The sequence below is a fragment of the Quercus suber genome, unplaced genomic scaffold (genome assembly GCF_002906115.3).
Source record: "Quercus suber isolate HL8 unplaced genomic scaffold, Cork oak 2.0 scaffold_348, whole genome shotgun sequence".
NCBI lineage: Eukaryota > Viridiplantae > Streptophyta > Magnoliopsida > Fagales > Fagaceae > Quercus > Quercus suber.
Genome location: NW_027069800.1, coordinates 702,923 through 728,357, shown reverse-complemented (window position 1 = coordinate 728,357; position 25,435 = coordinate 702,923). Strand labels below are relative to the sequence as shown.

The window sequence follows — 25,435 nt, the reverse complement described above, 5'->3', positions numbered from 1 at the left end:
TCCGAGGAGGACATCTCCTGTCCGAGGAGGATGTTTTACCCTGGTATGATAGCGGAGACTAATTGAGCAGGAGAAAAGCCTGGTTGATCGTCCGAGGAGCCCACCTGATCAAGATAAGCTCAAAGCACACTCAAAAACGATAAGGATGAAGAAATATCTGAGGGGAAGGCTGCTGCCACCGTATTCAATGCATTGCAACAGCTTTTCTGGCCGCATTTATGTGGAGAAGACATCTGAACAGTGCTTCATGACCTACCGCCACTCACACAGGGATGAAAAGCAGCTGCCTGACGTGACAGGTACTTGAGCACGTCCACGGATGGGAAGCACGTGGACGGTAGGGATGAGAGTGAGAGTGGCTATATAATAGAGGGAGAGGGTATGAAACGGGGCATGGAATGTAAGCGAAACTGATCAATAAATAAGAAAAGAAGTAATAATCTTTTGCTGTGAATCCCTTGTCAGCTCTAGTTCTTCAACCCATACTCTACAAATTAATTGTCTTTCTGTTTACGTAGAGAAATTAGACCCTACAAGTTCCTTTTTCCTTTTAATATAAAATTTTAATATTTTTAATGAAAATATTTAAAGAATAACTTTAAAAAATAAAACATTTGATGAATAATTTGTTTTAACTATTTACGTCACCATATAAGTCAGTATATAAATTAATGTAATGATATCTTAATTTTCAGGTTAAAATAAGCATCACAGGAGTACTAGGTGGTGGGCTTAGGGGTCTGGAACATGACTCCAAAGATTCTGAATCCAATCAATTTCCATTGCACTGTATTGTATACTCCAAAGATTCCAAATCCAATTCATATCTATTGTACTATATTGTATATAACTATATATAATCACGCTAAAGATATGGTAAATCAAATGCTTAAAGTCAAGGTTAACTATATTGCCTGAAAAAATTCATTAAATAAACTGAGAAAATCTTTATAATTAAGGGGATTACTTTAGAGTTACAATTGCAAAAGCATGAGAAGGGAAAAAAACATTTTTAAGTTTCAAATTAAATTTAAATAACGCTTTCAAAAAATAATAAAAATAAAAATTACTAGTTTACTTGTGACTTGAATAAAACCAAACAGATTAAAGACATTTTTTTTTGAGTGGTATATTTGCTATGTAACTTGTTAAAGAGCATCTCCAGCAAATTCATCAAATTTTTGTACTGTTTGGAGAATAAACAGTGGCTTTTACCTTTATTTACTCACTTTTTTAAATACACTTTCTAATAGATTATCTATCCCATTCTCTATCTCATTTAAATATTATTTCTTTATTCATTTTTTTTTTAACAACTACACATCTTCCAATATTTTTTTATTCAACACCTAATTATTATAATAGAAAAAAAGCATTCGAAGAATGAACAGTAACCCATCAAACTTGATGAGCTACTGTTCATAAGCCAAAAAAAAAAAAAAAAAAAATCCAGGTATAGAGAATCCATTGGAGTGGCTTTTTTTGGTCTTATTCTCTATTATAGAGAATATTTTACTTTTACATAGACCATTAGAGATGCTCTAAGTCAATGTGCTTAGTCTTGTGGGTGGTTTGTATCCAATATTTGATCCCATCAATGTGCTTAGATATGTTATTTTATTTTAAATATACAATGGCAAGTGGAAGTAGGTTTAACCTCCACTTTTTATTTAGTTAGTGGATGATGTGGAAATTTCTCATTAAAATAAAAAGAAATTCCAGTTAAAAAAGTATTGGAGATAAGTCAGACCCATTCTCATCTATATCTATTTATTTTATTAAGAAAAACACAACCACTTTAAAGGACAAGATGGATACCACTGTTGATCCCTCCTATACACCATTATGTGAAAAACTATAAAATTAATTTTGGCGAAAAGTACATTTTAGTCCCTACATTTTCAGGCGATTCCATTTTAGTCCCTACATTTTATTTTACCGCTTTTAGTCCTTATTCTGAAAAACGCTTCCCGTTTTTGTCCCTGCCGTTACTCATTTAACAGAAATATCATACGTGGCAAACGGTCTAACAGTAAATGCTGACGTGTCTATTAAAATAATATTAAAAAAAGCTACATCAGATAAAAATAATATTTCAAAATGCCACGTCAGCAATTTAATTTTTGAAAAAAAGCCACCTCAAATAAAAATAATATAAAAAGTTATAACTTAATTATTTTTTTTAAAGAAAATAAATTAGTTAAATTAATTTTTTTTCCTTTTTTTTGGAAGAACATGAAGAACGTGTTCTTCATTTTTCTTCCCCAACTAAGCTTGCCCAAAAAATTAAAAATTAAAAATTTACTTTTCTTTTCTTGCATTTTCTTAGCAACAAAAACCATAAAATCACTCAGATTTACAAAATAAAAAGCATGTTTGCCATTCCTCTTTCTCTATTCACAGTTCTCCATCTCTCCCTCTATATCTCTCTTCTACGTTTCTCATTCCTCTTCCTCTATTCACAACATGTTTCGCTCATCTATCTCTTCTCATCTAACTAAGTTTTGGTTGGATCGAATCGGTGGTTGCTGGGTTTTAGTGGTGGCATTTCGGTGGTGGGTTTCGGTTGTGGAGTTGAATCGGTGGCCGGCTTTGGTGGTGGGTTTTTTTTGGTGTTTGCTAGATCCATTTGGTGGTGGGTTTTGGTGCTTGTTGGATCAATTTGGTGGCGAGATCTATTAAAATAATATTAAAAAAAGCTACATCAGATAAAAATAATATTTCAAAATGCCACGTCAGCAATTTAATTTTTGAAAAAAAGCCACCTCAAATAAAAATAATATAAAAAGTTATAACTTAATTATTTTTTTTAAAGAAAATAAATTAGTTAAATTAATTTTTTTTCCTTTTTTTTGGAAGAACATGAAGAACGTGTTCTTCATTTTTCTTCCCCAACTAAGCTTGCCCAAAAAATTAAAAATTAAAAATTTACTTTTCTTTTCTTGCATTTTCTTAGCAACAAAAACCATAAAATCACTCAGATTTACAAAATAAAAAGCATGTTTGCCATTCCTCTTTCTCTATTCACAGTTCTCCATCTCTCCCTCTATATCTCTCTTCTACGTTTCTCATTCCTCTTCCTCTATTCACAACATGTTTCGCTCATCTATCTCTTCTCATCTAACTAAGTTTTGGTTGGATCGAATCGGTGGTTGCTGGGTTTTAGTGGTGGCATTTCGGTGGTGGGTTTCGGTTGTGGAGTTGAATCGGTGGCCGGCTTTGGTGGTGGGTTTTTTTTGGTGTTTGCTAGATCCATTTGGTGGTGGGTTTTGGTGCTTGTTGGATCAATTTGGTGGCGAGATTTGGTGCTTGTTGGGTTTGTTTGGTGGCTGGGTTTCGTTGGTAGCCGGGTTTTGGTGGTGGCTGGGTTCTATTCGAGGTGGTGGTGGTCGTGCCTTTGGGTTTTGTTTGGGTGTTTGGTGATTTTTTGTTTAGGTGTTTGGTGAGTTAGGTATTGGGTTTGGGTATGAATTGCTCGGTAGGGGGTGGTTTGATTTTTGGGTTTGTGGGTTTCTCGGCAGTGGGTGTTTGGTGATTTTGTTTCTGGGTTTCGGGTTTGTGGTTTGATTTCTAGGTTTCTGGGTTTGTGGTGTATGATTTTCTGGGTTTGTGGGGAAGAAAAATGAAGAACACATTCTTCATGTTCTTCGATGTATGATTTTCTGGGTTCGTGGGTTCTTCATGTTCTTCGGTGTATGATTTTCTGGGTTTGTGGGGAAGAAAAATGAAGAACGCGTTCTTCATGTTCTTCGGTGTATGATTTTCTGGGTTTGTGGGTTCTTCATGTTCTTCGGTGTATGATTTTCTGGGTTTGTGGGGAAGAAAAATGAAGAACACGTTCTTCATGTTCTTCCAAAAAAAAGGAAAAAAAATTAATTTAACTAATTTCTTTTCTTTAAAAAAAAATAATTAGGTTATAACTTTTTATATTATTTTTTATTTGAGGTGGCTTTTTTTCAAAAATTAAATTGCTGACGTGGCATTTTTAAATATTATTTTTATCTGACGTGGCTTTTTTTAATATTATTTTAATAGATACATCAACATTTACTGTTGGATCGTTTGCCACGTAGGATATTTCTGTTAAATGAGTAACGGTAGGGACAAAAAGGGGAAGCGTTTTTCAGGATAGGGACTAAAAGCGGTAAAAATAAAATGTAGGGACTAAAATGGGAATCGCCTGAAAATGTAGGGACTAAAATATGCTTTTCGCCATTAATTTTTTGATGCTTGCCTTTACCAAAAAAGCCTAAGTAAAAAAGCAAAAATTGAGTTAGGTGAAAAGAGAAAATAAGACGAAAACCAACTATGACCTCTGAAGCACTCACACCGTCTTTGCCCTCCCCAAAAACGCAATTCCTGCTCAACATTACATGTAAAAAAGATGTGTCTTCCTTTACTTCACCCATTCAAGGCCCAAACCCTTCAGTATCCCCATTGACCTCATTTAAGGATGCCCTCATGCAAGACATGGCAGCGATGGAGACTACTTCTCTCCCTGTTCACGAGGCTAATCTCGAGCTGATGGTGAATGACGGGGCTGTGGAGCATGCGGAACAGTTTATTCCTCTGCCGTCTCATGTTCGAGAAAAGTTTTATGCTCCGTGGAAGAGTAGCGTCATTGTCAAGGTAGTGGGTAAGTCCTTTGGATATAAGGCATTGTTCACACGACTCTAAGGTATTTGGCGCCCTACAGGTAATTTCAATATGATAGATTTAGGATATGATTTCTTTTTAGTTAAGTTTATTCAAGTTCCTGATTATCTGGCTGTTCTAGAACGTGGTCCTTGGTTCGTAGTGATAACTATTTGTCAGTGCGTAAATGGGAACCCAAGTTTCAGGTAGCTAAGGCCATGATGGCATCCTTGGCTGCATGGATTCAGTTAGCTGACCTTCCCAATGAGTTCTTTCATCCTGATATCCTACGAACAATAAGGAATAGGATAGGTCGATTCATAAAAATAGACACTATAACGAATACTATCGCTAGAGGTTGATTTGCGCGCATTTGTGTTCAACTTGAGATGGACAAACTTTTGTGGCATCATGTTACAATAGGCAGTTTCACCCAAGCCATACAGTACGAGAATCTTCTAACCTTGTGCTTTTTGTGTGGTAGAATTGGACACACAATGGAACACTGTCCAGTTTAGCCATTAGCGACGCAAGGTGGTGATGGCCAATGCAACTCCCACTCCTCCCATTCCCTACTAGTGCACTCTAACAACTTGGCCTCCCATGATTTCGGTCCTTGGATGATGGTGACGCATAAGAATCCCAAGCACCATACCGATGTAAGAAACAAATCCACTCGGCCAGCTAGCCATCCTACACATCACACAGAGAATAGCATACGTCACATCGAGAATAACATTATGACTTTGCATACTTCAACTATCAGATTGATTGACCCTTTGACCCACATTGCTAACATGACCCAATCTCTGTCTAAGGACCCTATCTCTGGATAGCTTCATAATGCCCCACTGTAGAATCGATTTTCCAACTTGGTAGACCTTTCGGGCGAGTCCTTGGATTCGGCAAACTATGAGTGCCCTTCTTTAATGCATACCTTTTGTATTGCTTCCACCTCAGACGCTTTAACACATAGGTGGCCACACCTCACCTCCTTGGTATCACTATTACATGCACAACTCCCCCTATATCTAATTCTACAGGTCAGACTTCCTTCCACTCTTACTCATCTCCCACTTCAAACATTTCTCCCAGTCACCATGATGGACCACCTTCCCTATCTCCCACACTCCCTCGACTTCGACTTACCACCGTCTTCACCTTTCCACCACCCTCAGAATTCTAGCTCCAACACTCTCAACCCCGATGCACAACCATTCTATTCGTTGGCTCTAGTGGACTACCTGACTTTTCACATGTCCCTCATCCACCCTCCGAACTCGCCACAGCCCATTCAGATTCTTCAAGTTGCTCTCCATCCCACCACTCCGATACAATAGCAGTCACGTATTATCCCCACCTGTATGGACAAACTCAACCCTTCACAACAGGAATGAGGGATGATGAACCATGGGTTGGTGCCTCTCATACCACCTTCCTCCCCAAAAGCTGCTCAGGTCTAACCTCGTCATGTATAACCACGATGTCGGTCCATAAGAAGGGTACCTGCCCCACCACTAAATCAGGCCTTTCATGCACATAACAACATGGTCTTTGGAAGCGAAGTGCTCCCCTTCCCCACCTTCAACTTCCTAACTAGGGAGGAGCTAATGTACTCAATGGAGACCCAACTCAACAAGCTGGTCATAACCCACTTTTCTAATTGGCAACGAACTATGGCCGTTAGTGTCATATTGTGCTTAGGGCGGGTGGTGTTGCCATCACAACACAAGATTTATTTGGACCCTTTAACTGCACTACAGCTATCGCCATTACCTTTTCCTTAATAGAGGATGTATCCTTCAACCTCTTAGACCCCACCTCCGAGTCAGTTCCAACCTCCTCAGTCACTATTCATGAAGATAGCGACTTGGAATGTTAGAGGAGTGGGGAATGCTCGCTTTTGCTTGAATGTGCAGGACCTTATCAATGCCTATGGTTCTGACATACTCGTTATACTTGAGCCACGTATCAGCGGCAATCATGCTGAGCATGTTATTGGTCAGGTGAAACTTCCTCGGCATTTTCGTGTGGATCCGATAGGCCTCTCTAATGGCACATGGGTGTTGTGGGACGACCGCAAATGCAATGTAGACGTGGTTTGGGCTATTAAGCAAAGTGTGACCATGATTATCAAGGTACACTCTTCTTCTCAATCTACTTCCTGGCTTTTTTCCGCTATTTACGCTTCTCCCATACTTCATAAACGCATGCATTTATGGACTCATCTTAAGAACGTAGCTTCTGAATTTAATATGCCATGGTTGGTTATGGGTGATTTTAATGAACTTTTACATACAATGGACAAACTAGGAGGTTGCCCACTCATTGCATCACATGTGCATGCTTTTAATGATTGTTTAAATCATTGTGGTTTGTTTGATCTTGCCACTAATGGACCTTATTGCATTTGGACAAATAAGAATTGGGATTGGCGGCGCCACATTACGGAAAAATTGGATAAGGCCTTTATAAATTCTGAGTGACAAGTGTTATTTCCAAAAGGTCACTATCTTACTTTACCTAGGTTTCAACCTATGTGGCAGACCCATCATCTCTTCCATCAACTTATCACCAAGTGTTGGTTATCGCATGAAAACCATGTCATGAGGTCTAACAACTTCACTATTACTTTTTATAAAAAAATCCATCACCTCCAAGGTTGTCTAGCTGAATGGAATATTCACATCTTTGGCCAAGTTAACCAAAACAAAAAATGCATTCGCGCTCATCTTTTGGGTACCCAATGTGCCTTATGTCTCCATCCTTCCCACTTTCTATTACAACTAGAACAACAATTAATAAATCAATATAATGCTATTCTATACCAAGAATTTCTTCTTTGGCAAATGAAATCTCGAATCCTTTGGCTGTCCTATGGAGACACCAACACACGCTTTTTTCATGTCCAAGCCAAAATTAAACAAGCATGTCAACATGTTGTCACCTTAAAAGATGAGTCCGAAGAATGGATCTGAGGCTCCGAACTCCATAACCATGTCAACACACATTTTCAGCATCTATTCCAATCCGATTCACTGGATTCATTTTTACCTTCCCCACAATTGTTATTCTCCTCCTCAGACTTCAACCCTCAAGTTTTTTGTGACATTCTCATCCGTTTCCTAGATATAGAGGAAATATGTTCCTCCCTTTTCACTGTGCATCCTTTAAAATCTCTCGGGACCGGATGGGTTCCACGCCTATTTTTATCAACATAATAGGCAGCTTGTCGGTGTTGATAAAGCAAAGTTTATACAAACATTGTTCATCATAGCGCATAATCCTAAAGACTTAACCCAGGTGAAATTGGTGCTTATTCCTAAAGTCCCTAATCTCGAAACAATTTCGTAATTATGGCCTATTAGTCTGTGTAATATGTTATACAAATTGCTAACCAAACTTCTAGTAAATAGGCTTAAAGCGTTTCTTCCAACCATGATTCATTCGGCCCAATCCGGTTTTGTCCTGGGTAGACGAGCGATGGATAATTATATCCTTGCTCAAGAGCTTCTTCATTTTATTCACCATCAGCGGGGGAAAACCAATCTATTGGCAGCTAAAATTGACCTTGAGAAAGCGTATGATAAATTAGAATGGTCATTCATTAAGTATACCTTGCTTTTCTACCATTTTCCCACTCCTATTATCGATTTAATCATGGCGTGCATCTCTTACTCCTCAGTTTCTATTTTATAGAACGGCGTGACAGGTGCAACTTTCCATCCATCCAGAGGCATTAGGCAAGGAGATCCATTATCTCCTTACCTTTTCATCTTACGCCTTAATCACTTATCTTTATCATTAGCAATCTAAACTTCTTTCACAGGCAGGGTGGGATAACATTGATTAAATCCATTCTTTCTCCCCTCACCTATTATCAAATGCAAACAACTGTTCTTCCTAGAAGTATTACGAGTAGTATAGATAAATCCATACGAAACTTTTTATGGGGCGACATGCCAACACAAAGGCATGTGCACCTCATTAGTTGGGAGACGTTTACCAAGCCTAAGATCTTTGGCGGTCTAGGCGTTAGGGACTTTAAAACTACCAATGATGCCTTCCTTATGAATCAGGCGTGGCGGGTATGGGGGAACCCACAGACTCTATTAGCCAACTTTCTTTCTCAAAAACATTGTTGAACATTTGATTTCATACGGACCACTCACATACTGGATCTCACTCGTGGAAGGCTCTATTGCGGGGGGACCTCTTGCGGCGTGGCCTGCAGTGGGTTATTCGCAATGGCCATAGCATAAATTTTTGGATGGACCATTGGCTTCCCCCTGGACCAATTTGAGGTCCCATTCACGGCCCGTTTATTTCACAAAAATATGAGTTTATAGTTGCTAAAATGATTAATGACAATCACCAATGGGATTTTACACCACTTAGTATGGTCTTGCCATCAAATATAACCCAATATATCTATGCTTAGCCACTGCCTATCCTTGGTTCTAAATCCACACTGTCTCTTGCTGATGACTGTGTCTGGGACCATCATGCTAGTATTTGCTCAGTAACATCTGCTTACCATTCTCTTTTGCCACTATCTAATGGTGGAGCATGGAGGACAACGGAAACATGGTCTTGGATTTGGAAGTTAAAGATTCCTCATAAAATTAAACCATTTGTTTGGAAGTGTGCTCACCATCGCATTCCTACCAACTCTGTCATCTTCCCTCATGCTGCCTTGACTGACCGATTATGTCCCTGTTGCACTGCTATTGAAACACCAATTCACCGTCTTCGTGATTGTCACTTTGCACAACACATTTGGTCCTCCTTTCCATCGCACTTACTTATTTCTGACTTCTTTAGGCTTGAGCTTCATGACTGGTGTAAAAATAATTCCAAACTTCACCTTCTTGCTATATCCTATGGAACATTATATTCACTTTTACCATTTGGGCTATTTGGTTGGGTCAAAATTCTTTGATCTTTACAGGGAAGCTCATACCACCTCACATTTTAAAACATAATGCTATGTCACAGACCATAGAGTTTTTCTTCCTCAGCACCATTTTGGTGCGGCACTCATCCTCGTCTTTAACTAAATTCGCTAGGTGGAGTTGGCTCCTCTACCTTACGTTACTATTAATACAGATAGAAGCTCGAAAGGTAACCCCGGTATGTTCGGCGCGGGTGGAGTGGCATGTTCTGCCATTGGCAAATGGTTGTGGGTTTCTCCTTGCACTTGGGAGTCACAAACAATACCATGGCAGAACTTTGGGGTATTAGGTAAGCGTTGCTTTGAGCATGGGACAACGGTCACCACTGAGTTTGTCTTCAAATAGATTCTCTTCTTGCTTCTAAATGGTTGAATACTAATGAGGTTTACCCTATAGAGTTTTCTATCTTGATTTTGGATTGCAGGTGACTCTTTAACAGGGGCTAGGAGGCACATGTTGAGCATGTATGGAGAGAGGTAAATAGTTGTGTGGACTTACTGGCAAAGAGGGGTGCTTTTCAGTTTGAGAGGAAAGTTTTGTATGATACATGCCCCACCTTTTTGTGGCAATGTCTATATTGGGACTCCATGGGTTTTGTTTCATCTCGGAGTCGTCGCAGTCAATAATGGTCCAGTTGTCTGATGTTTTGTTTTGGTTCCAGCTATTACCTCTCATCGAGTTGGTTTGTGGTTTGTGTTAATAGGTTTGTACGGAATGTGTATGTCTCGTTTTAGCATGGTTTAGTGTTTTGGTGTTGGTCTACGTACTGTAGTCATGTTGCTCTTGTACTATATTTGTTTATCTAGTATATCCTCCGTTTACGCAAAAAGAAAAAAAAAAAAAAAATATATATATATATATAGAAAAACAATAAATCACATCCTCAAAAAAAAAAAAAAAAAAAAAAATTATGTCCATCATTATTCGTTAATTTTTCACCAAATGTTAAGTCCATAGTATCAACTATCAAGAATTTTCATCTTGACTCCCCCCCACTCCCCAAAGTTTGTATCACTTATTTTTATAAAATAGAGAGAAAAAAAAAAAAATGCCACTCAATATTAGAGTCCCATCCTTGGCTAAAATGGTAAGAATTTGATTGTACACATGTTTTTTTTTTTGGAATGAAAATGGAAATAATTATTTGCACTTTATAGTTGTTACATGTGAATTTAAAGCTTGTTAACAACTATAAAATGCAGATAATTTTTAAATTATTCAAATCTTATATGTTGCTACAAGTTATATTTCACGTGTTCTAGTGAAGACATTTAAGATTTAAATCCTTCATTCTTATTGTTCTTAATTATTAAATTATTAAAAAAAAAGTTTTAATCTTATGTCACTTCAAATAAAATAGGATTTCCCCTATTTCGTCCAATTGCCCCTAGACACCATATTCAAGAATCAAGTCGCTGTGGTTCTCCAACAAAGGGGGGAAAAAAAAAAGAAGCAAGAAGTTGCCATTATCTCATTGAAACCCAAGCTCTACAGTATCTCTACATGATTGTGGCCCATAACCTAGCCTAATAGGGCCACTAGGTCAGTTGTAATGTGTTATGGGCTGGTCATCCATTTTACTAACCTATTTTTTTGGGTGTAACAAAAGCCATTAAAAGAAAAACAAGTTAATAGTTTTATAAACGAATGATATTACTTATTTTTATTTATAAGGAGAATTAAGATTCAAATTCCATTATTTATTGTTATAATTATTGAATTATTTTTTTAAAAAAAAAGTGAGTGAAAGAGAAAGAGCTAGAATCTTTGAACCTTTGTGGTTGTCATTCTCATGAAATTATTTGACCAATTATATGGGCTTTTACGACAAGTTTAATGAGCTCAATGTAATGGAATCTAGATAATAAAGAAGTTAAGAATTTATCTTTAAGAGGGTCAAATTAAAAATGTGCAGATTTTTTTGGACAAATGGTAAACTTCAATAAAAGTGGCGGCTTGATGGGTATGACTTACCTCCTCCTCTCCTCCCAAAAATTAGGGGGTAAGTGTTAAGGAGTAAGAATTACTTGGAAATCTGTATCCAAAAAAAAAAAAAAAAAGAATTACTTGGAAATCATTATTTCTATATGAACTTGACCGTTGGTTTTGCTGGAGTGGTCCAAGAAAGAACATAGGATAATATAATTTAATTCACCCAACACCCGCACACACCATAGGTGTAGCGAGTGGCGACGGGTGCCTGGTGGTTGAGGATTGAATGAAAAACTTTATAGTCACTTATTAGGTGTAGAATATTCAAAAAAAAAAAAAAAACCTTGGGTATAGCTTGGTCTTTCTAGAAAATACTAATACTAATATTGACCTTAACATTTAGGTAAAGTTTGCAAATTACTAAAAGGTTTTATCTTTTGAAATAATTGATACTGAATTTGTAGTATCTATTGTTATTTTTCAGTAACAATTTATTGATTTTTTTTTTCGATTTTGCTTACAAATTACAAATGAAGAAGGTATTTACCAATTAAAGCTTCATAGAAAGACACTTCCTTTTTTGTGTAGGTGAACGTGGAGCCCAGAGCCCTCCATTGAACCAAAAAAAAAAAAAAAAAACAGATACACCACTAGGAAAAGTATATAGTAAAATTTGGGAATCAGTCGAATCACATTAGCGGATAGCTCACATTCATAGATAGAAATACATTTAATTGAACCAAAAAAAAAAAAAAAAAAACAGATACACCACTAGGAAAAGTATATAGTAAAATTTGGGAATCAGTCGAATCACATTAGCGGATAGCTCACATTCATAGATAGAAATACATTTGTTTTATAACTTGTGCACATATTTAAGCCAAGTCACATGAATCACGCAAGAAACTGACAATTTTCAATCTTTTTTCGTGACATTGACATTGTTTTCACCAGCAGCAGGAAGCAATCCCTTGGCTCGGCATGCTTCAACAGCTCCTACAAACATTTCCTCCAAGTTGTATTTGAACTCAAACCCCAAGTCCTTAAGCTTTTTGGAAGAGAAACTGACAATCTCCAAGTTGTCATCGATACCTTTGAACCTGAGAATCAATGCTTAATTGTCTCAATGGCCAAGCTCATAGTTGTACCAGATAACATAAATTAAGAAGAAAAACAATGTTTGCAAAATGTCAAAGACGGTGAGAATTATAAAGTGCTTACTTTGTAGGAACATTATACTCTGGAAAATTTTCTCTAAGCAATTTTGCAATGTCATGAATGGTAGCATCGGTCCGGGAGCATATATACCTTCCCTCGGCCTTTGGATTTTCATACAAATATATATGAGAATTCACGAGATCATCCAAGTGAACAAATTGGCCTTGCTTTATGATCGAGTAATGAGCTTCATTACCTGTAATTAAACAAGTTAGTCTTTACAACAAAATTTAGGTACAATCATTTAGGTATTGTTTCTTACGTTTTCAAATTAAATTAAATCATGTATGTGGTTGCATTGACTAACATAGCACAAAATATGGGATTCATCGGCCAATGCAGTCATATAATTGAATCTAACCAACACCTAGAGAATTTTAGGTAGATTTTATATAGGTTAAGTAATTAATTTTCATGATTTTAGTACAATGTCATAATGGCAATAGCAATATGTACCAGTGATAGGAGAAAGTCCGGTTATAAGACTTGGCGGCATTGATGACATGATAAATGGACCAACCACAAGTGGTGGTATAATACTGATGAAATCCAAATTGTTTTCTTTTGCAAACTTCCATGCCGCTTGTTCAGCAAGTGTCTTGGACACGAAATACATCTGAACGCAGAAGAATTACTCATATAATTCAGCACTTAGTTTGCCAACAAAATTAGATACAATCCAGAACAATGGAATCTTTAAGGGAAAATTTATAAATATAACAAAAGAGAGACAAAACGAAATGAAATGAATGCTAACCCATCCAGTCATCTTTTTCTTCCGGACAAATTCAACATCAGTCCAGCAATTTTCATCATAAACAGGCTTTATGTGTTCTTCAACATTGACAGTTCCTGCAGAGGATGTGAATACTAATCTTCGGACAGTTTTTGCATTGACACAAGCTTTCATGATGCTTAACACACCATTTATCGTTGGCTTTATCACTTCATTCTGCAATGCATATATTCAAAATTGAATGAATGTAGAGTAGGTGCAGGTCAAAAAGTTGGAAATTCATGTGCCAATGGGTTTTAAATGGCACTTATTACTGGTTTTTTTGGGTGCTCCTCGTAAACTGTATTGAAAAATATAGGGTGATCATCTAAGTGTTCACATTTCCCTTCCCTATTTTTTTTTTTTTTTTTTTTTTTTTTTTTTTTTTTTTAGTGTTGTTGGTGTGTGTGTGGTGATCCTCTCTTTTCAAATCCCCTCTAATCCAACCAAACATATTTTCTATTATTTTATAGAGCATTTTTTTTAAATAGTTATAAAAAACTAATATGACAAAAATATGACCCATTCCATGTTAATAACCAAATAAATAAATTTCTTTATTACTATGATGCCCCAATTTGATTGATTGTGTGATGTGTGTAGATGTGTGATGAGTCTCACATTGGGTATTTACTGGGTAGATTTGGGCTTTATTAACAACTACAAGAAATCTCAATTGTGACTAGTCTTTTTGAGGTGGGTCGTTATAGGGTCTGTTTGGATTGAACTTATTGTTGTTGAAATTGAAAACTGAAAATACTGTAGCAAAATAATTTATAAATGTGTGAGGGACCCATTTTTAATATTTTTTAGTGCGTGAATAGTGATTTTTGTCCCCTGCACAGTAAACCCATGTGATGTTACTGTTCACGTGCAGAAAAAAGAAAAAAAAGGTTAAAACGCAAAACGTGGCTTTCAGCCGAATCCAAACCACACATAATTACTACTTTATCGTATGAATAAAAAATTACACATTTATAAGGTTTATGTAAAAAAAAAAAAAAAAGTTATTGTATTTTGACCATTTGACCACCCCTTATTATTGGAATGATTATTACAATTTGTTAATTAGCTAGGATAGGCATACTAAAAAAATTTATTTCATAGAACTTACAAACTAATCACAAACAAAAGTGATTCTAGGGATACTAAAAAATTTACTACATAAAATTTACAAATTAGTGTGTCACCAATCAACACAAAACAATTTATTCATTTATTAGGTAGTTGAAACCTACTAATTGCATTTATTGACACGCCAATTTGTAAGTTTAAGATGTAAAATTTTGTAATAATTTTAGTATTTCCATCATAAAAAGCAATTTGAAAGTTTAAAATTTATTAAGTGGTTGAACCATGCGTTTCTTATCACATCAATTTGTAAGTTTTATTTAATATATCATTAATTAATTTTAACATTTTTATATGATAATATTATAGAACAACATTTTTCATTCCAATTGAGTCATTAATATTTACAAATTTTTCTTTTGCTAATTTTTCATCTGGCCCACAGTCCACCTAATAAAACAACTTGTGAAATGCATTTGTTAAATCTTTTGATTGCCTAAGTAATGCTAAGATCACATAAAATGATATAATTTGTGCAATAACTCGCTCACATAACAAGTTGTGAATAATAAAAATATAATGATGGATTCCCGTGAGAACACACCTCTGTCACTTACCATTAGCCACAGAGCAACTTATGGTACAAAAAACATGCAATTCACCAATGTACGCTGTGAGGCCCATTTTAAAAGACATGCGATTTATCAAAGTACACTGTGAGGCCCATATTAAAAGTAAATGAGAATTATCCACTAAACATATTTGTGATAGCCACAGAAAAGAGAGTATATTCAGCAGCAAAAAAAAAAAAAAAAAAAAAAAGTAAAAAACAGACGAGAGTATGACTTTTTTTTTTTCTCCCATTCATTCCGGCCTAACTTTCTAGTTTCTACGCAGGGCCGGCCCAACAAAATTTGGGGCCTAAGGCAAAAATTTTATATGGGACCTTTTTATTTGTAAACATTAATTAAATAAAATTATATAATACTAATTAAATTAATATTAATTTGATGTAAATGTAGAAATTGATGAATAATACTAGCTCAACTAAGGTTAATTTCAAATAGAAGATTGAATATTATAGTTGAATCAAAAGGAACTTACTTTAACTTGGATATATGACTATGCATAGTTAAGTACGGTTGTAATCTAAATTTTAATTTTATATATTCTTTTTAAGAGAAAGAGATAAATAGATATTATTTGGTGTGTGACTTAGTAAGAAATTAGTCATTATTGGTGATTTATCACATTTGCAGCATTTTATTTGAAACATCTTAGGGTTTCAATTGGGTTAAATTTTTATTGGTCTCCTATTTTAAAAGCCATGTTAGAAATGAAAAAAGAAAAATACTAAAAATACTACAAAATATTCACAATAAATGTGATTATGATTGTAATTGATGAATTTCAATAACTTAATTTATTTGTGTTTGAATTACTCTTTTATGTGATTGGTAATATGTCAATTAAATCTATAATAAAATATGTGGTATTTTTAGCATCACTCTAAAAAAAAAGTACCAATTATTTAAAAAGTGTTATATTTTTATAAAATTTTGAACTTTTTACTCAGGGAGATGGGGGCCTTTTTTTAGTGGGTAAATTTTTTATTTGTTGTGGGGCCTTAGGCCTAGGCCTAAGTTGCCTAGGCCTTGAGCCGGCACTGTTTCTACATCCTAAATTCCGGCCACCACAGCTGCTAGACACTCCAATTATCACTGCTTAATTACGAAAATAAATCCAACACACACAAACAAATTAACATATTGACAGTTTTCTTTTCAGATACAAAGATTGATTATGCCCTTTATATCAATATTTGATAAGTGCAGGAAAAGAAACAAAAAGCAACAAGCAAAGTCATTGTTTCTTGTATCATATTTATTTTTGAGCTCAACACCAAAAACCTTACCTCAGGGTCCTTGGACTCAAAGTCCATGGGCGTGGCCACATGGAAAACACCGGTGCATCCTTTAATTGCTTCATCAAAGCTTCCCTCTTCATTCAGGTCAGCCTTCCACAGTGTCAGGTGCGTCGATGCCTTAGGCAAATCTATCAAATGAAAAAAAAAAAAAAAGAAGAAAAAAAGAAAAAAAAAAGATTTAAAAACAGACGAGAGTATGACTTTTTTTTTTCTCCCATTCATTCCGGCCTAACTTTCTAGTTTCTACATCCTAAATTCCGGCCACCACAGCTGCTAGACACTCCAATTATCACTGCTTAATTACGAAAATAAATCCAACACAAACAAATTAACATATTGATAGTTTTCTTTTCAGATACAAAGATTGATTATGCCCTTTATATCAATATTTGATAAGTGCAGGAAAAGAAACAAAAAGCAACAAGCAAAGTCATTGTTTCTTGTATCATATTTATTTTTGAGCTCAACACCAAAAACCTTACCTCAGGGTCCTTGGACTCAAAGTCCATGGGCGTGGCCACATGGAAAACACCGGTGCATCCTTTAATTGCTTCATCAAAGCTTCCCTCTTCATTCAGGTCAGCCTTCCACAGTGTCAGGTGCGTCGATGCCTTAGGCAAATCTATCAAATGCTTTACCTTCTTCAAGTTCTCTGCAACCCACCACAACCAAACAAAAATCACTAAGAATAATAAGACTTTTTATGTTCCTGTCACGACTTAATGTGTTCGTGAGTGATAGAGAAAAAGTAATAAATTAATTTAATTGTTTATTACTCACAGACGATCCCGAATCGAAAAAGTTGTGGTAATAACTGAGAAAAGAAATACAAAACCAGACCTGGGTCTCTCACGGTGGCTCTGACAGTGTAACCACGCTCTAGGAGTCTCATGACCAGCCATGATCCTATGAACCCAGCAGCACCAGTGACACAAACGGTCTCACCCTCTGACCCCATGTTAATTCTCTTTACTTGTTTGGAAAGTGAAAGTATAAGAGAGAGAGAGAGTGAGACTATTTTTTAATGAAAATAAAATATTAACTCCAATAATGGATAATGGTGTTTGGGGGTCTTGCAATGCTTGACTATAAATAGTCATCTATGCCTTTGTTTGCTATGGAATCTAACACAATTTTTGTCGCACAGCTAAATCTCACGTGATTATCACTTACCAGCCAGTAATCGCACGTGTTTGCTACCACGAAGTTGTAGTGGTAGATGGAAGAGCCAGAGTCTAAACACACCTACTCCTTGCTCAAAAAATTAAAAAAGACACCTAATCTCGGAACTATTATTTTCCTATTATGGCCTTGAATTTTTGGCTTTCTAATAAGGTTGAATCTTGGGACTTTCATGTCATTCGGCTCAACGGATATCCTACCTTACATTCATTGTCATCACTCGTTAATTGGGCGAAGCATCATGTACACAATGGGCTATAGGTCTACAAGCCTGCTTCTTTCTTCTATCTCTGTCAATTAGGTTTCGGGTCCTTTGATCTATGCAAAGCTTAACACTGAGATTTGTTTTTTGTTTCTGGTTCTCTGATGATTATTTTTTATTATTAGGTTAGTTCAATAATTAGTTTTTGGTTTAAGTGAGGTTTGACTTTATATTTTTTATTCAATAACAGTAGAATTTATTAGTTAAGTTAACTAAAACCTTCTATTTTTTTTTTTTTCCAAATGTTGATTATTAAGATTTGAGTTTGTTTTAGTATAAGATCTTAGTTTATTCCTATCAAAAAAAAAAAAAAAAATCTCAGTTATTTATTTATTATTATTTTTTTTTGCATAACTTTTTATAGTTTTATTTTTGTAGGTATAAATATACTTTTGTGCAACTTATTTACGTACAGTTTAACACACTTTAATAGAAGACAAAATTAATAGATGATATTGATATCAAATAACTATGGTCGATGAAGGTTGGATGTCCCATGGCAGCAAATAATAACCTAGATCCAGTGGCAAATGCATGTTTTGAATCCCATGTATTTCCTTTTCCCAGATACATTGTCCCTCCAAACATCGAGTGCTCCAAAGCTAGTCATTAGGACAGTACTCAAAGCCATCACAATGTTGACTGAGAATACAATGAGAGATTCCCTCCCATTAACTGAGAACTGTCCTTCCTAGGAGCACTACGAATAGTATAGATAAGTCCTTAAGAGATTTCTTACGGGGAGACACATTGACACAAAGGCATGTGCACCTTATTAAATGGGACACATTCACCAAGCCTAAGGTTTGTGGTGGGTTGGGTATTAGGGATTTTGAAACTACCAATGATGCCTTTTTTATAAATCAGGCGTGGCGAATATAGCGGAACCCGCATTCTCTATTAGCCAAAATTTTCTCCCAAAAGCATTACTGAATAACTGATTTTTTGCAGACCACTTCGCATACTGGATCTCACTCGTGCAGGGGCGGAGCCAGAAATTTTTATTTAGGAGGCCAAGTTGTTGCACTAATATATTTATCAAGACAACACCCCTCCCCCCCCCCCCCCAACACACACACACACACACACACACACACACACACCGTTTTTTTTTAATTACACACACACATATACATACACTTTTTTATTGATAAGTTATATATACACACACACCCAGCCAAAAAAAAAAAAAATAGAGCTTAGTATTTTCAATCAAAATTATGTTTGATGGTGATCTTTCATAAAAAAAAATTCATTTTTTTTTTTCCATTTTCATAGTGAAATTCTTAGAAAATTTCATTTTAAATACAAATTATCAAATTTTATACTAAAGTAAGTAAAAAATCTTTCAATTGAACTAATGAAATTTTCAAAAATATGAATGATCCAAAACTTGGAGGAATAAATTAGTCTCCAAACATATTTGAAGCTATCTTGCTCTAACCTATTATGTGGCAACTAAAAACACATTTCATGTATAGTTTTAATGACAAGATTTTTTTAATGAGTCAATGACTTGTTAATCATCACATAACGGGTTAAAAAAGATAGATTCAAACATGTTTTGATGCCAAACTTTATCAAATATTTAAAAAATATAAGAGCACATTTTACAATAAAAAATAAAATTGCGAAAAATAAAGTTATATCTTTATTACTATTAGACTAGTTTTTTTTTTTTTTAAAAAGCATCATTAGACTAATTCAAATATTTGGGGGGAGGGGGGGGACTCTTATTTTTATAGACTAAATTTTGAAAACATTAAAATAATTATATATATATATATATATATAAATTTCAAAATTTTGGGAGGGCCATGGCCCCCTCACCCTTCAACACAGCTTCGCCTCTGCACTCCTGGAAGGCTTTGTTGCGGGGGTAGGACCTCTTGTAGGGTCGTCTGCAGTAGATTATTCGTAATGGCCGTAATATAAAATTTTAAAACGGATCATTGGCTACCCCCAAGACCAATCTGAGGTCTCATTCATGGCCCACTTCTTCCTCATGAAAATGAGTTTAAGTTGGCTAGAATGATCATTGACACTCATCAATGAGATTTCACACCTCTTAGTATGGTATTGCCATTGACAATAACCCAATTTATTTATGCTCAGCCATTGCCTATTCTTGGTTCTCCTACTACTCTTACAGATGACCGTGTCTAACACCATCATGCGGGTATTTGCTCAGTAAAATCTGCTTACCATTCTCTTTTACCTAAATCCAACGATTCTAAATGGCGGACATCGGTAACATGGTCTTGGATTTGGAATTTAAAAATACCTCCTAAAATTCAACTTTGGTAACATGGTCTTGGATTTGGAAGTTAAAAATACCTCCTAAAATTCAACTTTTCATTTGGAAATGTGTGCACCATCGTATTCCCACCAAATTGGTCATTTTCCCTCATACTGCCCTGAGTGACCAAGTGTGTCCCCATTACAATGAGATTGAAACGCCAATTCATGTTCTGCATGATTGCCACTTTGCACATCATATTTGGTCCTCCTTTCCTGTGCACTTCCTTATTTTTTATTTTTGATTTTTTTTTAAGGCTTGAACTCCATGCCTGGTGTAAACTTAATTCCAAACTTAATTCCCCTTTGTGTTATATCCCATGGAACATTATATTTGCTTTTACCATATGGGCAATCTGGTTGGGTTGAAATTCTTTTATATTTACAGGAAAATTCATTCCTTATCATGTTTAAAACAAAACACTATATTTCATGCCACGAAGTTTTTCTTCCTTAGCACTGTTCTGTCAGGGCACTCATCCCTGTCTTCCCACATATATATTAGGTGGAGCCCGGCTCCTTTCCCTTACGTAACTCTTAATACAGATGGAAGCTCGTTAGGTAACCCTGGAGAGTCTGGTGCGGGTGGTGTGGCACGCTCAACCAATGGAGAATGGTTGTGGGGTTTCTCTTTACACTTGGGAGTCACCAATAATACTATGGCTGAACTGTGGGGTATTAGAGAGGTGTTGGCTCGAGCATGGGCCAAGGGGCATCACCAAGTTTGTCTTCAAACAGATTCTCTTCTTGCTTACAAATGGTTAAATGCTAATGAAGATAATCCTATGGAATTTGCTAACTTGATTTTGGATTGCAGGTGGCTCCTTAACAGGGACTGGGAGGTGCGCGTTGCACATATATGGAGAGAGGCTAATAGCTATGCGGACTTACTAGCAAAGAGGGGTTCTTCTCAATCAGAATGGGAAGTGTTGTATGATACATGCCTCACCTTTTTGTGGCAATGTTTATATTGGGACTCCATGGGTTTTGTCTCATCCCAGAGTCATCGCGGTTAATAAGGATCTAGTGGCGTTTTGTTTAGTTTCAGCTATTCCTCTCTTCGGGTTGGTGTTGTTTGGTTTGTGTTTAGTTTGCTTCAGTTTAGTTTGTGTTGATGTGTTTCCTTACACTGTAGTCCTGTTGTAATATTTCTGTTTATAAGACTTTTGTTTATCTAATATATCTCCCGTTTATGCAAAAAAAAGAAAAATGCATGTTTTGGGCTTTGAGGATCATTACCTTGTTGAAAGGTTTAGATCCTGTAGCCCAAAACACTTGAAAGGTTATGGAAATCTCTAAAGCTCAATGTGTCTTGAATTGTCTTGCTAGAAGGTTTAGGGCTTGTTTGGTTTGAGCAAAAAAATGGTGTATTTTGTATTCATTTTCAGTTTTTTGTGGGATCCACATTAAAAAACTTGTTTGGCTTTGTCTTTGTATTCAGTTTTCAGTTTTAGTATCCAAAAAAAAAAAAAATTTGAATACAAAAATTGAATACAACTTTTGGTGCTTTCATTTTCTTGAAAATGAATACAGCGGTATTTTTGTAAAAAAATAAAAATTGTGGCTCCCACTATCACTGACTTGTCATATCAAAGAACTCTCTCGATCTATATTTGTTGGTGATTGTCATAAAAAAAGTGAAGGGGAAGACAAAGTAGAAAATGATATCAAACAAAAAAATAGTTGGAAACAAAAAATGAGTACAAGGTTTGAGGATAGAAAATGAGTACAAAAAAAGAAAATAGAAAATGAATACAACCTCAATACAAACCAAACATGTCCTAAAAGTTTAGACCCAATATTATATTCCAAAGCCACTGGAGGATACAAAGAATCGTTGGAGTTCAATGGGTCAGAGTTGCTTAGCTAGAAGGTTTAGAATAGCCCAAATTAAAACAAATTGAAGCTTGTAGGAATATATGGAGCTCAATGAGTTTAAGTTGCCTTGTTGTAATGTTGAGACCCAATAGCTCGTGTGGATTGGTAGCCACAAATGCTGAGTAACTTGTTTGAAAGTGGATCGGTCCATGATAGAGAAGCCCATTACATTGCTGCTTAAATATTTTGTGCTAAAAAAGTTGCGCTTTTTGCTGGAAGGATTAGAAAAGAAGACTAGTGTGAGTTTGCAGGAGTCCATTGTTTTCATCAATTTTTGGGCATTCTTTCAACCCATGTCAAGTGTCATTTTGAGTTTGTGTCTTCATGTTATATACATTTAATGCTGCTGGAAAGTTTTGCGTAACCTTTCTTTAATTTTCTAGATATATGCGCTTGTATGCTGTTGAAATGTTATATACTTTTCACTACCAATGTCAGTTGGAAAGTTTTGTTGTGGGGATCTTCATTTGCTCTAGTTTTTCATTGGATATATGTGCTTGTATCTGTTTTTCAATGCAGAAGGTTATACATGCATCATCTCATTCATCTGGGACTTCTTATAATAAATTTAGGCAAAGTATCAAAACTAAAAAGGAGCATTCATCACTAATATTTCATTTTTATTTACTAATAACAACTCACTGCCTTGGCAATAACAAAATACAGATAGCATTCTACAACTCATCCAAAAAAAAAAACGATAGTACTCTCATAGGTTGGCAGTTTTATTTTAACTAGAATACTATAAGACATGTCACCTCAGAAGCTGTAATATTCAATCTCAGCTTGCGCCGTTAACACGTTTTTCAGCTGCTGGAGGAAGCAAACCTGTGCCGTTAACACGTTTTTCAACAGCTGGAGGAAGCAAACCCTTGCCTCGGCATGTTTCAACAGCACCTACATACATGTCCTCCAAGTTGTATTTGAACCCGAACCCCAGCTCTTTAATCTTTTTGGAAGAGAAGGAGATGATCTCCAAGTTCTCATCTACATCCTTGAACCTGAGCATTCAAAGCCTCAATTAGCCTGATGGTCAATCTTATAATCTTATAGTATGCATGCATATAAAGAAGAAAAAAAGTGTTAGGGACAGTATTGCCACAATATTTATGACCCGTTGTAATTGAAGTGACATTAGTTTCACTTAGATTTATCATTGACATTATGTTTATTAGGGATAAGATTCTCTCCAACTGAATTCTCCAATTCTCTCCAATTTTTATTAGATGTAAGACATGTGATATTTAAAACTTAAATTAATACCACTTTGTTGGTGAAAATGAAAAAAGAGTATAACAAATGCAAAATGTCAAGAAGTTGAGAGGGCTCACTTTGTAGGGACATTGTACTCGGGGAATTTTTCTCTAAGCAATTTTGCAACGTCATGAATGGTAGCGTCGCAGCCAGAGCATATATACCTTCCCTCTGCCTTTGGATGCTCATACAGAAAAATGTGAGCATTGCAGAGGTCATCCAAGTGAACAAATTGGGTTTGCTTCAATATCGAATAATGAGCTTCATTCCCTGCAATGGAACATGTTAATGTAAATTTTAAGGGACAAGTGAATTGAACTACATGTTCAATGATAACAAGGGCATGGCAACATGTACCTGTGATAGGAGAAAGAGCAGTAATGAGACTTGGTGGCATTGATGGCATAAGGAATGAACCAACCACAAGAGGTGGGATTATAGTGATGAAATCCAAATTGTTCTCTTTGGCAAACTTCCATGCAGCTTGCTCAGCTAGTGACTTGGACACGAAATACATCTGCGCACCCAAACAAATTGCTTAGAATATACATTATCCCAACCACTTACTTATGCTCTGTTTGTTTCGAAATAAAATATTTTCAGTTGTTTAGTGCGACGTGTAAAATTTTTCTAGTACAAACCACTAAAACTGGCAGCTCAGCCACCAGAGATGCTGGTGCTGAAAGTTTTGTGATTGGATCGCCATTCCAGCTGCTAGACTACTGGTTTTGGCAACCTGACCATAGGCACTAACCTACAGAGCAGCGACTCCGCTGACTGAACCAACAGTTCTGTCGTCTCTAGTGACATGACTACCAACACCAACTGCCCAATGTGCTAGACTGACGGCCTAGCCACCCGATGGGAGAGGGTAACTGTGTATTTTTATAAAATGTTTTACCAAGTTTTTAAAGGTAAAACGTTTTATAAATTTTTATAATTGATTTTATGATAAATGGTAAATTACAATATTTTACTGCCAAATACTGTAAATAAGAAAATATTTTACATCAAAACAAACCGAATGTAATAAACAGTGGTTCCAAGCATGCTTGGAGCCTTGAGCTCTATCCAAATAAAACCAAACACAAACATTAGATAATAACTAAAGGAAAATGTTTGACCTCTAACCCCCAATAGGAAAACGACATATTTATTGTCATGTGCAACACACTTGACGGACTTAATTAGATAAATTCCCTATTTCTATTAATGATTAGAGCATGTTTGGAGCCACATTTTGTTGCTGAATAAAATAATCAATAAATAAATAAATAAAACCTTACCCATCCAGTCATCTTTTTGTTGCGGCAAAATTCAACATCAGTCCAGCAGTTTTCGTCATATACTGTCTTTTCATGCTCTCCAAATCTAACTGCTGCTGCAGATGATGTGAATACCAGCTTTCGGACAGTTTTTGCATTCACACATGCTTTCATGATGCTTAGCATCCCATTTATCGTGGGCTTTATCACTTCGTTCTGCATAGCAAACATTTAGTTAGGACTCTAATAGGAGTGATTTAGAATTTGGATAGTTTCAATTCATTTACTTATTTGGCATTAAAAAAAAAAAAATAGTTCAATATTAGTAAAAGAGTAATGCTACAATTACAAATTTTATTAGAAAATTTACTAACGCAAATAATTTGACACCGGTTAATGTGACAAATTGTTAGTCGTATGTAAACGAAATGATGTTGGTGAAAGGATCAAATGAAAACTAGTGAAGACTTGCCAACTCAACAGATGTGAAAAAAATTGTCAAAATTTTTGTGCATATAACATTACTTAAATTTTTAAAAACATTTTTAAAAACTATTAATATAACAAATTCTTACTAGTATTTATCATGGTCCACTATTGACATCACTTTTTACTTACCAATAATCATTAGTACAAATGAAAACTAGTGAAAGCTTGACAACTCAACAAATGTGAAAAAAGTTGTCAAAATTCTTGTGCATATAACATTACTCAAAATTTTAAAAACATGGCAAATTTTTACTAGGTGAAGATGGGGGGGGGGGGGGGGGATAAGAAAAAAAA

The 25,435-nt window shown here is 35.7% G+C and overlaps 3 protein-coding genes across 3 annotated transcripts in view; 1 reads left to right on the top strand and 2 right to left on the bottom strand.

Annotated features, from left to right (window-relative positions):
* The first annotated feature begins 6,491 nt into the window (after nt 1-6,491).
* Nucleotides 6,492-7,121, top strand: LOC136061751 (uncharacterized). The gene has a single exon (XM_065759963.1). It carries the CDS (start codon nt 6,492-6,494, stop codon nt 7,119-7,121), a length of 630 nt encoding a protein of 209 aa, XP_065616035.1.
* A 5,173-nt stretch (nt 7,122-12,294) lies between these two features.
* Nucleotides 12,295-17,528, bottom strand: LOC111984642 (bifunctional dihydroflavonol 4-reductase/flavanone 4-reductase). The gene is made up of 6 exons (XM_024016259.2): nt 17,354-17,528; nt 16,996-17,165; nt 13,498-13,692; nt 13,197-13,356; nt 12,744-12,936; nt 12,295-12,622 (listed from the first exon to the last, which is right to left on the bottom strand). Exons 1-6 carry the CDS (start codon nt 17,469-17,471, stop codon nt 12,439-12,441), a joined length of 1,020 nt encoding a protein of 339 aa, XP_023872027.1. The 5' UTR covers nt 17,472-17,528; the 3' UTR covers nt 12,295-12,438.
* A 5,932-nt stretch (nt 17,529-23,460) lies between these two features.
* The window catches only part of LOC111984643 (bifunctional dihydroflavonol 4-reductase/flavanone 4-reductase), a 6,091-nt gene continuing 4,116 nt past the window's right edge, over nt 23,461-25,435 (bottom strand). The window contains exons 3-5 of the mRNA XM_024016260.2: nt 24,674-24,868; nt 23,745-23,904; nt 23,461-23,657 (exon numbers count right to left, since the gene is read on the bottom strand). Coding sequence (XP_023872028.2) covers nt 23,461-23,657; nt 23,745-23,904; nt 24,674-24,868 — 552 coding nt within the window. The remainder of the gene's footprint in view (nt 23,658-23,744; nt 23,905-24,673; nt 24,869-25,435) is intronic.